Here is a 14,347-nt window from a genome sequence, read left to right as displayed (position 1 = left end):
CTCGAGAACCACTTTATACCTAGAATAATGAAACTTCATAGGATGATTGCGCAGTTCCCTTCTTTAGAATTACTTCCCTTTGTTGTTACTATAAATAGCTTGTATTGTAACTTTTTCATTACTAGACGTAGGGAAAAATCGAGACCACTTTTCTGTAGTACAACATGCATGTTACATCCAATTTTGAGGTGTATTTTGACCAATCTCTACCTGGTAAGGATTTCTGTGTGGACTTACAATTTTTTTTTTGTATTTTTTTTTATAATTGACCGTAGGGAAAAACCAAGACCACTTTTCTGTGGTACAACATAGTTGTTACTTTCTAATTTTAGGTGTATTTTAAGGTATCTCTACCTGGTAAGGAGTTTTTTTGTGGACTTAGAAAAACAAAAGAATTACAATGATTACTAAACAACCACAAAATTAAAATTACATCTGCAAATACAGGTGCTAGAGTAAAGAAATTTGCTGTGACGGGCGTATATTGTGACATTCTGGCACTCTTGTTTATTCTTATGAAAAGTGTTGAAAACCTGGTTTCGTGGCATTGCCGCGTTTCTTGTTTCTACTTAAATTGTATCTTATTTTTACAAGATTGTTTTATTAGTATCTTTGTTAATCTCTGTTAATAACTGAAAATAACTTATGTGGCTTGATAACTGTGCCACTTTCTCAATCTCGTCTGTACCATGACAACAACAATTACTATGTAAATTGTAATTATTTTTACTAGCTAAAATTCTTAGTGCCTACGACAACTGAAAATAAGTGAAGTTTCTTTATAACTATGTAACTTGTAAACGTCAGCAAAATTGACTGACATTTTTGAAAATTTTTTGTAACCATCTCCTTTTTAGCTCTACTTTTTCTACGAAAAGTCGACAGGTCTTGTTTTTGGTTCCATTTTACTCTCCCTGGAGTCGTCGTTGCCGTTCAGTTGATTAAAGTTTTTGATAAAGTCAAATATCTCTGTTACTATCAAAGCTATTGACTTGAAACTTAAAATAGTTATTTACTATCAAAGTCTACACCAGGAGAAACAATCCCCATAACTCTGCTTTGAATTTTGACAGAATTATGCCCCTTTTAAACTTAGAATTTTTGGTTAAAGTATTGATTAAGTCAAATATCTCTGTTACTATCAAAGCTATTGACTTGAAACTTAAAATAGTTATTTACTATCAAAGTCTACACCAGGAGAAACAATCCCCATAACTCTGATTTGAATTTTGACAGAATTATGCCCCTTTTTAACTTAGAATTTTTGGTTAAAGTATTGATTAAGTCAAATATCTCTGTTACTATCGAAGCTTTTTACTTGAAACTTTAAATAGTTATTAAGTATCAAAGTCTTCACCAGGAGAAACAATCCCCACAACTTTGATTTGAATTTTGACAGAATTATGCCCCTTTTTAACTTAGAATTTTTGGTTAAAGTTTTTGATAAAGTCAAATATCTCTGTTACTATCAAAGCTATTGACTTGAAACTTAAAATACCTATTTACCATCAAAGTCTACACCAGGAGAAACAATCACAATAACTCTGTTTTGAATTTTGACAGAATTATGCCCCTTTTTAACTTAGATTTTTTTGTTAAAATTTTTAGCTCACCTCTCACAAAGTGACAAGGTGAGCTTTTGTGATCGCGCGGCGTCCGTGCGTGCGTGCGTTCGTCCGTCCGTAAACTTTTGCTTGTGACCACTCTAGAGGTCACATTTTTTGTGGGATCTTTATGAAAGTTGGTCAGAATGTTCATCTTGATGATATCTAGATGAAGTTCGAAACTGGGTCACGTGCCTTCAAAAACTAGGTCAGTAGGTATAAAAATAGAAAAATCTTGTGACCTCTCTAGAGGCCATATATTTCACAACATCTTCATGAAAATTTACCTTGATGATATCTAGGTCAAGTTTGAAACTGGGTCAGGTGCCATCAAAAACTAGGTCAGTAGGTCAAATAATAGAAAAACCTTGTGACCTCTCTAAAGGCCATATTTTTCATGGGATCTGTATGAAAATTGGTCTGAATGTTCATCTTGATGATATCTAGGTCAAGCTCGGGTCATGTGCCATCAACAACTAGGTCAGTAGGTCTAAAAATAGAAAAACCTTGTGACCTTTCTAGAGGCCATAATTGTGAATGGATCTTCATAAAAATTGGTCAGAATGTTAACCTTGATGATATCTAGGTCAAGTAAGAAACTGGGTCACGTGCTGTCAAGAACTAGGTCAGTAGGTCTAAAAATAGGAAAACCTTGTGACCTTTCTAGAGGCCATACTTGTGAATGGATCTTCATAAAAATTGGTCAGAATGTTAACCTTGGTGTTATCTAGGTCAGGTTCGAAATTGGGTCAAGTGGCATCAATAACTAGGTCAGTAGGTCAAATAATAAAAAAACGTTGTGACCTCTCTAGAGGCCGTATTTTTCATGGGATCTGTATGAAAATTAGTGTAAATGTTTATCTTGATGATATCTAGGTCAAATTTGAAACTTGGTCAACTGCCATCAAAAACTAGGTCAGTAGGTCTAAAAATAGAAAAACCATGTGACCTCTCTAGAGGCCATACCTTTGAATGGATCTTCATGAAAATTGGTCAGAATGTTCACCTTGATGATATCTAAGTCAAATTCGAAACTGGGTCACGTGCCGTTAATAACTAGGTCAGTAGGTGAAATAATAGAAAAACCTTGTGACCGCTCTAGGGGCCATATTTTTCAATGGATCTTAATGAAAATTGGTCAGAATTTTTATCTTGATGATATCTAGGTCAGGTTCAAAACTGGGTCACATGAGCTCAAAAAGTAGGTCACTATGTCAAATAATAGAAAAAACGACGTCATACTCAGTTCAAAACTGGGTCATGTGGGGACAGGTGAGCGATTCAGGACCATCATGGTCCACTTGTATTAAAATTGAAGTGTATTCAATCATTTGAACTGTGGCAGTTTTTCCATCAATAATAATAGTAAACTTAGCTCGACTACTCGAATAATAAGTAGAGCTATCCTACTCTCCACAATGTCAGCATCAGCGTTGCACCTGGTTAAATTTTTGTGTCAGTCCTTTTTCTTAGCAGATACCATGATAAAGGTTCGTCATATAGCAGTTTTTATTTGTAATATATATTTCATTGTAATTCAAAAATGTTATGAATCCAGACACTTATAAAATTGACTACAAATGTATTTACCTTCATCATGCTGGACATAATTGATTCTGACTTTGCAACCAGTGCAGATCAAGATCAGACTGCACGTCCGTGTATTCTAAACATAATCTGCACTGTTGAGTCAGTTTATTTAGGTAAGCATTCATTTTCACTGTTAATAACTCTTGTCAAATTGAAAGCTGGACAAGCACATTAAAGAATTTTAGTATGGTAAGGGTTTATATAATTATATGCTTATGTACAAGTAAAATGGTAAAACTTCCTTAGCAAATTTGAAAGAAACTGCAGGGAAGCATTGCCCTGCAGCAATTTACATTTCTACCAGGTTACATTGAAATCCTTCTATTCTTACTTTGAAGGACAGAAAACGGTTTAAACCACAATGATGTTTACAGGAACAAAGGACCATACCTCTTGTCGTACTAATACAGTTTGACCAGCTTTTCCCTATGCTGAGTTTAAATTTCAAATTCTACCATGTTTTATATAATTACTCCACATCAAGTAATTGATATAGTTTCGGGCAGATGAAAAGTTGGCAGTCCAGACAAAGCCACAGCTATATTCCTCTGCCTTCACTGGCAGACAGAAATGTGCTGAAACCATTAAGAAACAACAAAGTAAATATGTGCTACAAGATTTACTTTACAATATCTCAGTTTTCAACTTTGTACATTGAATTTCATCCTCCTTTATATGCTGTCCTCTTTTTATCTGAAGTAAACAAGAAAAAAAGAACATAGTGTTGAAAATCTTTTTTGTACTTCTTTTACATAAGGCACATTTAAAATGCTTGCAACTTAATGCACATTTAATGCAAATCTAAAGAACAGAATTAAATAGTGTGTGAATGTGACTTGAAAGATATAAAACTGTATGTTTTAAATCGAATTAAAGGAAATGAAATAATTTGAAATTACAGTTGTTGCATAAAAACTACGAATACAAGGTAAAGAACTATTTTGTTAGAGAGTTGATAGGCTAGCGATAATGTAATTTTGTCACTGAGCAAAGATCTATTTTGTTAGAGAGTTGATAGGCTAGCGATAATGTAATTTTGTCACTGAGCACATGTTTTCCTTTGCTGATATCATATTTTGCTATCAACATGTTGAAATTTGTCAATATCCATTTCTGCTTGATACAAATTTTTCATAGATTAAGACAAAAAAAAATGTTTTAAATCGGGATTTCCTTCAATATCAATGGGTGAAAATTCTTTTGAAAAATGGTGATAATTGATTTGAAAATTGCATGTTGTAGTTTTTTTCAATTTGAATATCAACTTCTTAGTATCATTTATATCAAATCGAACATTGTAAGGCCTAAAATATTCTATGTTACTGGTAAAATGCTTATATGACATTCAAAATACAAGAGCTGTTACTAATGGTGACAAATGCCCCCGCAGCACCTTGACCTTTGACCCCAAAGTCAGTAGGGGTCGTGTACTTAACAAGTACAATCAGCATGTGAAGTTTGAAGGTCCTGGGTGCAGTGGTTCATAAGTAAAGTGCCTTCATGCAAATAGTTAACGTTGTGACGAACGGACGGACAGTTAAAAACTAATGTGCCTCCCTTCGGGGGCATAATAAGCGTGGTCACATGACCTGACAGTTACTTTCACTTGGTCACATGTCAAAAAGGTTGAAAATAATGTTTTTGATAGTCAAAATATTTCTTTCTTGGGTGGTTGGATTTTATCATTGTAGACAAGAGAGGTATAATAATGCTTATTGTTAACCTTGAAATACTAATGAATTGTGGCATTTAAAGTATAGTAAACTTACTGTTCTGTAAAAAAGATCCAGGATGCCGGACAAATCACTCTTTTCTGCCAGTATCTTGGTTGCCAACTTAAAAAACTCCTCTTGCACAGCAAGGGTTTTCACTTGCTGCTCTGCAACCTTCCTCTGACTTTTGTTTTCTTCATAGAAGTTTAACTGAGCCTCTTCTGACTCAGTCAATGATCTAATGAGATAAAACGAGAAACAACAAGACTAAAATATGGCCACTCACATTTAAGTGACATTATATGATAATATTCACTTGTCATATTTTATGTTACGGATTTGTTTAACGAGCAAAAAGACTATTACATAGAGTTAGATCCTTACTGAAAATGTATATTTTTATTACTTTTTTTATTTAACATTTTACCATTACAACCTCTATCCCCCCCCCCCCCCTCTCTCTCTCTCTCTCTCTCTCTGTGCGTGTGCGTGTGTATGTGCGCGTGCGTGTATGTGTGTGTGTGTATGTATTTCTTCTTTCTTCTCCTTTCAATGAAACTGCTAGATTTACATGTGCATTTAATACATATTGGGTTATTTCAACACTATGAACCAAAAGACAAGTTTAAATACTGTGTGTAGCTTCCAAATTAATTTATTTTCTATCCAACTTGGTTGCGCAAACATTATTGTCAAATGGAGGTAAGTATAATTTTACAAATAAAACCGATGATTTTGAATTGTACACCAGATACGAGCAGCATAGCTACGAACCAAACAGAGATGATGCGAGTGTAGGGTAGGTAACGAAGAGGCTCTCCATCTCCCGATGGATTGGGTTTTTGGGGCCTTCCCTTGAAAATGTTGAAAATTTTAAGGCAAGAGATGCGTTCTCTTGCTAGATCTATATTCCAGCGTTAATATATTTTGTCACATTTGTACTACAAACACAATCATTTAAATTCATAGTTTATCACACCGCTTATGCCTACTGGCTGGCAACTGGAGCAGCCCCGGATATTTTGAGGAATATAACCATTTTTCGTACAGAGTCCTATGTAACTTTATCCTGGTGCTTCAATAGCTCGATTTTATCTAAGATTTTGAACTGTTTAATATTTTTCCTTGAATTACTTCGATACAACGATAAATAACAAAATGAATTATGCCAGACTTAGAATGTTGAAAAATTAGAGTTCTGTGAATTGCTCTATACAATATACTCCAGGACACAACAGCTTTAAATCAACAGTCAGGGTAGATATATAGTTATGTTTCAATCTATTTGCGTCACTGAAACACTGTGTCATTCAATGATATATTTTATTGTGCAACCCGCGTACGCATATGTTGTATCGCCAAAAGGACCTAACAAAGTATCTGTTAGGGTAACTGCATCAACACTCTTACCTAATCCCAACTGCTACACGTGTGCAAAGCTGTTATTATCATTATTTATTTATTTATCTATATAATATCCTCTACAAAGTTAAGATTGCATAGGCAATACTCAAACATTAACGATATACTAGTTTTTTGTTGTTATCATTTTTGAAATCTTCGTCAATGCAGGATTTATGCATCCGCATTTTAACAGATTTCTTGATAAATGTATCTATCTAAACATTGCAAGTATTTCAAGTTTTCTCACGCGAAACGTAGCTTTTTTCTAGGTAACATAAACATCATTTAATATTGGCAAACGTAAATTCAAACTGCGTAAATTGCTAAATGGTATTTTGGTATATATATTGATAGATTCAATTGCAACCATTAAAAATCTTCAATATCACGCCAAGGGTGTTATATTTTGCGTAACATTTTTCTTACTCGAGACATCGGTGAGATGGGTTGCCTGTTTTTTTCCGACATGCCCAAATTGAGTACATCGAGGTTCAGTGGACATACATAATGTTATGTTGGTATGTTTGTAGAAAACTAGCGCTCGACCGTTGCCGTAGAAACCTGCATGCACAATAGATTTGTTGGGTATAACGACGCACCGACACAAATTTTGGTCATATAGGAACTTTCTAGCTTTGATGGTGGAGAAATACCCCAGGTGCCCCTCCGTGCATTATTTCTCCTCGGGCGGCCACCTAGGTAGAACCACCGACCTTCCGTAAGCCAAATGAATGGGGCTTCCTCACATGAAATGTACAATAGAATCTCTTTTCTGACAGAGTATTCCAACTTGGAATTTGTAGCAAAGTGTTTCCTCTGAAGTGGTGCTCTAAATCTAGAACATCCAATTAGAATACATGTATATTAAATATAAATCATTGGCTAGACTTTTTATACTAGTAATAAATATTTATACTATGTTTAGCTATGCATGCATTTTGTCTTATTATAAACCTATTGCATAGTATTGTTAATTGTATGTTTACATAAACTATAAGAGGATTTACACTTTGCGCGATCCTTATCAACGGTAGTAAAATTTCGCGCATGCGCACTCTACGTAGACCGCACAATATAAACTACTTTAAAGCTATATCAGATTTCAATTTGTTCGATCAATATGAGTCTGTATTAGAATAAATTACCACTGCAGGACAAAGGAAAATATATGTAAAATTACCTTGCTCAAAATGAGATACTTAACTAATGCGCATTATAACTGATAATAAGGGAGTCATAATGAACAGGCAATAAACTTTTTTCAGCAATATTTTCTTATTTTAAACCTATTGCACATTACTGTGAATTGTATGTTTACATAAACATGTTCATACTTTCAAATATAAAATTCCGATCTAGTATACCTTTGAGCTATGGTATGTAGCTTGAATCCGCTCCTACTTGCATGTTCGAAACCCCGCACGAGGCGTCTATTTTTTAATAAGAGTAAGCCATCATGCTGGCTTTATGAACAATTCATGACTTTATCCAGGTACCAGTTCATGGCTAAAGTTCTGTCTGACGAAGGCATTCGGGGTCTTCCTCCCAACATTAAACACTGTTAAAAGTTTGATAGATCTTTTGAGACACAAACACGAACTTGTAAAATACTAGTATTGCAAGTTTACTTTAATTGATCATCTTAATATAATACATTTTCTAAACGTTTCAGGGTTTACCGGCATATTTTCCATGGCATTTATACTCTTGATTTACGTTCATTGTTCCAATGTTCTACTTCAGTTTGCCACTTGGGCATTTTGGTTCTTGTAAGATATATCTATGCCCAATATACACATGTGTAATTAAGATCATATGACATGATTGTGAAAACCTTTACATGTTCAATTAAAATATGTTTAATATAATATTATCGACACCAGTTGTTATGTCCGTACTCACTATTCGAGGTTTGTTCACTTCTGTGCTATTGGTTACAATAATATTGATTCCACTGTTGAAAATTGATGATCATGAGAGCTGTAAACTGCAAATATGATATACAGGAAAAAAAACTGTCAGTAAGACCAGTTTTCATCTGTAAAATTGCTTGTTTGTAAGCAGTATATGATTTAGAAAGAAGAAAGATATAAATAGATGTAACGTTCGAATGGTGCCGAATTTGAATTGTATGCACATGCGTATAGGCGTATGCCCAGGTACGCCCCCTGAAAACCTTTGCAAATATCATAATTGTATAAGTTCTTATATTCATACCATGTCTCATGAAAAATATATTTATTAAATTTATACTAATGCTAAAATAACTTTATCTTGGTTGCAAAAAGCAAGAAAGAAACATCAAACTTTTTAAGATACTTCAATTTAAATTGAAATTGTATTATAATATTGTCAACACCTGCGCGCGTGCGTGTGTGTGTGTGTGTGTGTTGATCAAAGTTGGGTTATATGCTTCTAAAACGAACTAGAACTTCACAGGAGTGACTTATACCCCCACAATACGGTCTTGTTATGTGGCCAGGATGAGGTAAATATAAAAATCTCTAATATTAGAGGTACACTAAAAAAGGAATACAAAAAAGTGTCTTACCGACACATGTTACCACAGAAAAATGTATTTACTTTTACATAGGACTAATAATAAAAACGTTAGAAAAATACCTAAAATATTGAAAACCTAAAAATAGAATTTCTGAAAATAGACTAATTCTTGGAATTTAAGGGGAAGTAAATCAGTACAAATGTTAAAAAAGGTTACTTCCCTTTGGCTCTAAGCCAAACAGAATGATATATAGTGAAAATACATCAAAATTAACCTTAAATTCTAAGTAAAAGGAGGTATAATTCATGAAAAATTGGTGTCAGAGTTATGCACCTTGTATCACATGATGTGGGTGATAAGGTGGAACATCTATTTTAAGTTCGAATCAAATCCATTTAGTAATAACTGAGATATAGTGAAAATGCATCAAAATTAACCTTAAATTCTAAGTAAAAGGGGGCATATTTCATGAAATATTGGTGTCAGATTTATGCACCTTGTGTCACATGATGCGGGTGATAAGGTGGAACATATATTTTAAGTTTGAATCAAATCCATTTAGTAATAACTGATATATAGTGAAAATGCATCAAAATAAACCTTAAACTCAAGTAAAAGGGGGCATAATTCATGAAAAGTTGGTGTCAGAGTTATGCACCTTGTGTCACAAGATATGGGTGATAAGGTGGAACATCTATTTTAAGTTTGAATCAAATCCATTTAGTAACAACTGAGATAATAGATTTCGCGACGCGACGGGACGGGACGGGACGGGACGCGACAAAACTGACTCCTATATAGCACCCCCACAACATGTTTGGTGGGGGTATAATGACCTAAAAATCAGCCTCTGTGTGTAATATCATTGGGTTATATTTTCTCTTATCAGGTTAGGATGTATAGTTTCCGGCAAGTGACATTTAAGAAATGCAGCTACTTACATATAATGTTTCCCATAACGTAAGGTCTGAAAAGAAAACATCTTGAGGAAGGACGAAACCAAGTTGTCGGCGCAGTCTTTTGTTGAATTTTTTGTCCAGAAAGATAAATGTTTCCTGTAGAAAGCGGTTGACGTCCAGCTATTGCATTGAGTACTGTTGTCTTTCCAGACCCTAATTGTATGAAATAACAATTGATTATGATAAATATACTTTATACATGTTTTATGATGTATAATTACTAAAGTAACAATTTGCTGCATCATATCTTATATGAAGTGTAGTTAATGTAAATTATAGATCAGTTTCTCACATCACAATAAAAAAATCGTATCAAAACGCCAAAAAATGGTTTCAGTAGAGAAATGTTTATTTTCTTAAATATGTCACAGTTAAAACACAAAATGGTACTTGAATCAAGATCTTACCTGTCGGGCCCATTACAGCAAGGACGTCTCCATTACAAGTTGAAAAACTCACATGATGCAGAATCTTTGCCGGTCCTATATCCACACTGATATCTGCAACACTCAACACACTGTCACCTGTAACTGCTTTCATTCTAAAAAGAATCACAGACAGAGTTGAAACTAACGAAGATCTATGTTCATATTGTTATTTCTTTTCATCGAGGATTGATACCGTATATTATAGAAACGTTTACAAAGTGGAGAATGACAATGTTTATTCGAATTTTGTAGAAAAAAGAAAAAAGCCGGTATTATAATAAAGTTAGAAAAAAGCTAGAATAGTAATAACATAACCATTACATAGGTTAATTAACATACCAATTTCAATTGTCTAGGCAACTAAATGCTCACACATATATCATCCTAGAACTAAAGGGATAATTAGGTGGGCCGGTGGTCTAGTGGTAACACGCTTGACTGTCAATCCAGAGGTCCGGGGGTCGAATCCCGGTCCAGGCACTGGAAATTCTGAGATGCTCTTGCGTGTCTCCCATCTACCTTAGAGGCCTGTACTGGTTCTTCCCAGGAAAGACGGCTTCGCGTGTATCGGTGCTATACACCGGGCACGTTAAAGAACCAGACTGTCTATTCGCAAAGGGCTATGCTAAGTTAGCCGGACAAATTAGTAACTAAAAAGGATTTTTCTCTATCTGTTCTTGGGGCTTTATCTCACTCTGTCCCTCTGGCCAGATCGCTCTGTGTCTGTACTAGTAGAGGATGAATTTCGCACCCTGTGTGACTGTGTTTGCTATATGTAAAGCGCCTTTGAACGTGTTTATCATGCTATATAAATCTGGTAAAATAATAATAATAATATAATAATTATACAGGTGAACATGAAGTACTGCCTACCTCTCCTTTGATCTTTCCGTATAAAACTGACATCAAATAAAAAAAAGTATTTAACAGTGACGACAAACATAGATAGAATAAACCTTTCTTAAAAGCTCTTACTCGATTTTGCTTCCGAACTAGTATCATTAATCTTCTATAAATTATGATAGAATCTACAGGTAAAATATATTATATTTCTATATCGAAATATACAAATGCAATTACGATTAATTGTTAACTAGCATTTTGTTTTAACTCAACCTGATTTGCTTTCGTTTTAAACAAAGGAAACTGAAACTGTGACGGTATTATGCAACACAGTTTACATTTCACAATTATTAACAATATCACAGTTTACATTTCACAATTATTACGTTATTGTTTAAAGAATAGAGCTGGAAAAGACAAAACCACACCAAACAGCCAACTGTTTGACGGATATAGTCAAGGACTGGTGATTGAAAGAATGGGAATAATATATCTCACCGAGTGATTTTCTACGTTTACTATAACTACTACAAAACTAACTGCAGTAGAACTTAGGAATTCAAATGATTGTGTAAGTATCAACACTGAACTTATAGAAACGTAAATTAAGTTAAACAAAAATAAATGTTACATATGTTCCCTTCATGTATAATGTGTACTGTACCACTGAAAAATGAATCAGAATCAAATAAGTTTCGTTTGCAAACAACATGTAATCACAAACGGGTTTGTGCATTCTTTCTCAATATCAAATGAATTAACCTAAACGAGAAATGCACTTTTCAAAATATTCAATTTGCATCTTTCACTAAATTAAACTACGTAAAATATAGAAAATCCTCATCAAATGAATTTAACTTTGCGAAATATATAATTTAACTGTGTTTGTAGAGCTGCGTTAAATATCCATTATAACAGTCATTTGTAAAATAAAACTTTCAGTTTTTAGTGGACTTAAACGTGAGTACTGTGCTAATTAGTGAGAAATTTATTAGGTATGTGTACTTTTTTAAACCTTGCTCACAGTAATGTGTCTGCACACACACACGTGATGATTTTACGGACATAGGTAGAAATAATTGTTAATATTTTTCAAATATGAATCTGTTTTTTATATATCTTAAAACTAAAGGAAATGATATAAATACCCATATATGTGAGTGTTGTTGAAAGAGTACGTAGACGTCTTCCGTAATTATACAATATATGAATAAAGATAATAATTCATATAATTTTGCAAAGTAATATGATTATCTGCTGCAAATGTACCAAATTACAAGTTACTTAGCATAAGCGTTGTTTTGTGTGATCAAGCTATTGGTTCGCCTAAGTGTTAGGCAAATACATGTACATCAGTATGAAAAATGAAAAAAGTAATAAAATCTTTCCTTACATAATAAACGAAGTGTCTATTTTTATCACTTAGGCGAAATATCCGGTGTACTTTTCCCAACAGTTTTAAGTTTTAAACTATTATTCTTTTCTTTGAATAATTCACTTTATAATATTATAACTTGACATTTCCCATAGCTTTCGAAAAACATGAAGCACGTTATTTACATTTCAAATACATAAATTTAATAGCAAAGTTTTATTGTAAACCCCGGGTTATTTAACGCACTGGTAACTGCATGCTTGATTATCTAATCCGATATCCTTACCTATTTATGAGAGCATCTCAAAACATAATTTTCTCTTTAAAAAGTGGAGGTCGATTTAAATAAAAGCACATGTCTCCCCATATCACTTCATTTAAACAGAAAATTGAATTGAAATGCTCATTTCCAGCCAACTCACAAAGACGTATTGCGATACCAGTCTTCCTTTTAACTAAGGAGAGAAAATGACCAAAATTGCATTAGGAATTTTGTACAATCATAACTAATCAACAAGTATTAAACAAGAGCAGTTTGCAAAACACAAGTGCCCCACATGAAAGCCCCATACCGGAAACTTATATACTAAGGTATGAAGTATGTTTATTTGTTGCTATTATTTTTTAACTTAACTTAACTCATTCAACAGAGAAATGCTGACACGTAAGCAAAACTAGACTTGTTTCAATAAGGTCTATTATGTCTGCCGTTTACAATTTAATTTCAGTTTGCAATAACTGCCAACAATATAGTTTACCCAAGCAAAAATGTACGTTTCCCTCATAGGTTTTCTTACAGTTTATTGTAATTATAAGGGTTGTAATGATGCAATATATAGCATACTTACTAATCTTAAAATAGAAAGGACTTTTAATCTGAAATCTGAACGGACATTTAAGTGGCAACAGCGTCACCAAAATGCATTTCAACCCGAAAATGCAAAATAAGCCATGGTACTGAACATATCTACAAAGTATGTGTCTTTTTGTAAGGAAGCTCTTGTTTATTTCAATACATTTTTTAGATACGATAAGCAACAGTTACCTAGATTCATTATGTAGATAGAAGTAATAGGGATAGGTAAGTTGCGTTTGTATTCTCTAAAATAAAGTACATATACAATATGATGAGGATTTGTAATGTACTTTGTAATCATGATGGTTTTATTGTTAAACTGTATGAGGCTAAAATAAACGATAAACCATTTAAATGTTAAGTTTAGATTTAACATCTTATAGTGCTCTATTCCTTACACCTTATTATTAATAAAAAAAATGTTTAAAAATTATTTTCATGAGAAATCTGTTTCATAGAAACTAATTTTATTCTAACCCAGTATTGTGTTAGCAACCCACCTTTTCTCATGGGTTCTCATCGGCCCCTTACTATACCCGTTCTTCCTTTCTTATATACGTAGTGGTTCCAGATAATGCCCTGCCCTTTGTAGTTACAACTGGAATCAAATCCGAGAAATTATAGAAAGGAAACCGCCAAATCTAAAAACGCATAGCAAAGATTTAGGTATCTCCGTTTTTACATGGGTATATGTATACATGAAGTCAGAGCTCAAATAGCCTAACTTTTCTGGCATATTCCCTCTGTTTTTTTTTTTGTTTTTTTTGCAATATTTAGGAGAAAAGCATCACGGAGTTTTACACAGTCATCGCACCATCAAATAGGAAAGCATAACTGCAGAGGGGTCAGTCACCAAACATGCACTGTGCTTACCGATTTTCGCATATTATCCTCTTTTGATAACGTTTTACACATTTTACACATATTTGATAAAAGTAAGCATTATGCTTAATTTTCCGAAGTTTATAAAGTACATTGTGGGGTGTGTAAGACCAAGTTTTAGGAATGTTTATGGTTTATGTTACATTTCTTAAAATGTACGATTTGTAGCAAAATGTAGTGAAAGTCTTCCG

At 33.6% G+C, this 14,347-nt stretch overlaps 1 protein-coding gene across 4 annotated transcripts; it reads right to left on the bottom strand.

Moving 5' to 3' along the window:
- Positions 1 to 3,800: 3,800 nt before the first annotated feature.
- LOC123532867 (hemin import ATP-binding protein HmuV-like) lies at positions 3,801 to 12,644 on the bottom strand. Of its 4 annotated transcripts, XR_006682761.2 has the most exons (7): positions 12,437 to 12,644; positions 10,180 to 10,313; positions 9,755 to 9,925; positions 8,213 to 8,297; positions 7,675 to 7,868; positions 4,964 to 5,144; positions 3,801 to 3,887 (listed from the first exon to the last, which is right to left on the bottom strand). XR_006682761.2 is itself a non-coding variant. In XM_045314460.2 (3 exons), the coding sequence occupies exons 1-3, from the start codon at positions 10,310 to 10,312 to the stop codon at positions 8,245 to 8,247; spliced, it is 357 nt and encodes a 118-aa protein (XP_045170395.1). In that variant the 5' UTR covers positions 10,313 to 12,643; the 3' UTR covers positions 7,890 to 8,244. The 4 variants fall into 4 exon arrangements, 1 of the variants encoding a protein (XP_045170395.1); XR_006682760.2 differs by having other exon boundaries at positions 10,180 to 12,644; XR_008369308.1 differs by lacking the exons at positions 7,675 to 7,868; positions 8,213 to 8,297 and having other exon boundaries at positions 10,180 to 12,644.
- Between the last annotated feature and the right edge of the window lie 1,703 nt (positions 12,645 to 14,347).

This window comes from Mercenaria mercenaria, unplaced genomic scaffold, assembly GCF_021730395.1.
Source record: "Mercenaria mercenaria strain notata unplaced genomic scaffold, MADL_Memer_1 contig_3666, whole genome shotgun sequence".
Taxonomy (NCBI): domain Eukaryota; kingdom Metazoa; phylum Mollusca; class Bivalvia; order Venerida; family Veneridae; genus Mercenaria; species Mercenaria mercenaria.
Note: the sequence above shows the minus strand (reverse complement) of the source record. Positions and strands in the feature narration are given on the sequence as shown.

Excerpts from the sequence above, each read along its gene's own strand:
- LOC123532867 (XM_045314460.2), bottom strand. The coding sequence starts at position 10,312 with ATGAAAGCAGTTACAGGTGACAGTGTGTTGAGTGTTGCAGATATCAGT. Across the intron at positions 9,926-10,179 it reads TGCTGTAATGGGCCCGACAG|GGTCTGGAAAGACAACAGTA; the intron begins GTAAGATCTTGA and ends TCATACAATTAG. Across the intron at positions 8,298-9,754 it reads CGTTATGGGAAACATTATAT|TTTACAGCTCTCATGATCAT; the intron begins GTAAGTAGCTGC and ends TCATATTTGCAG.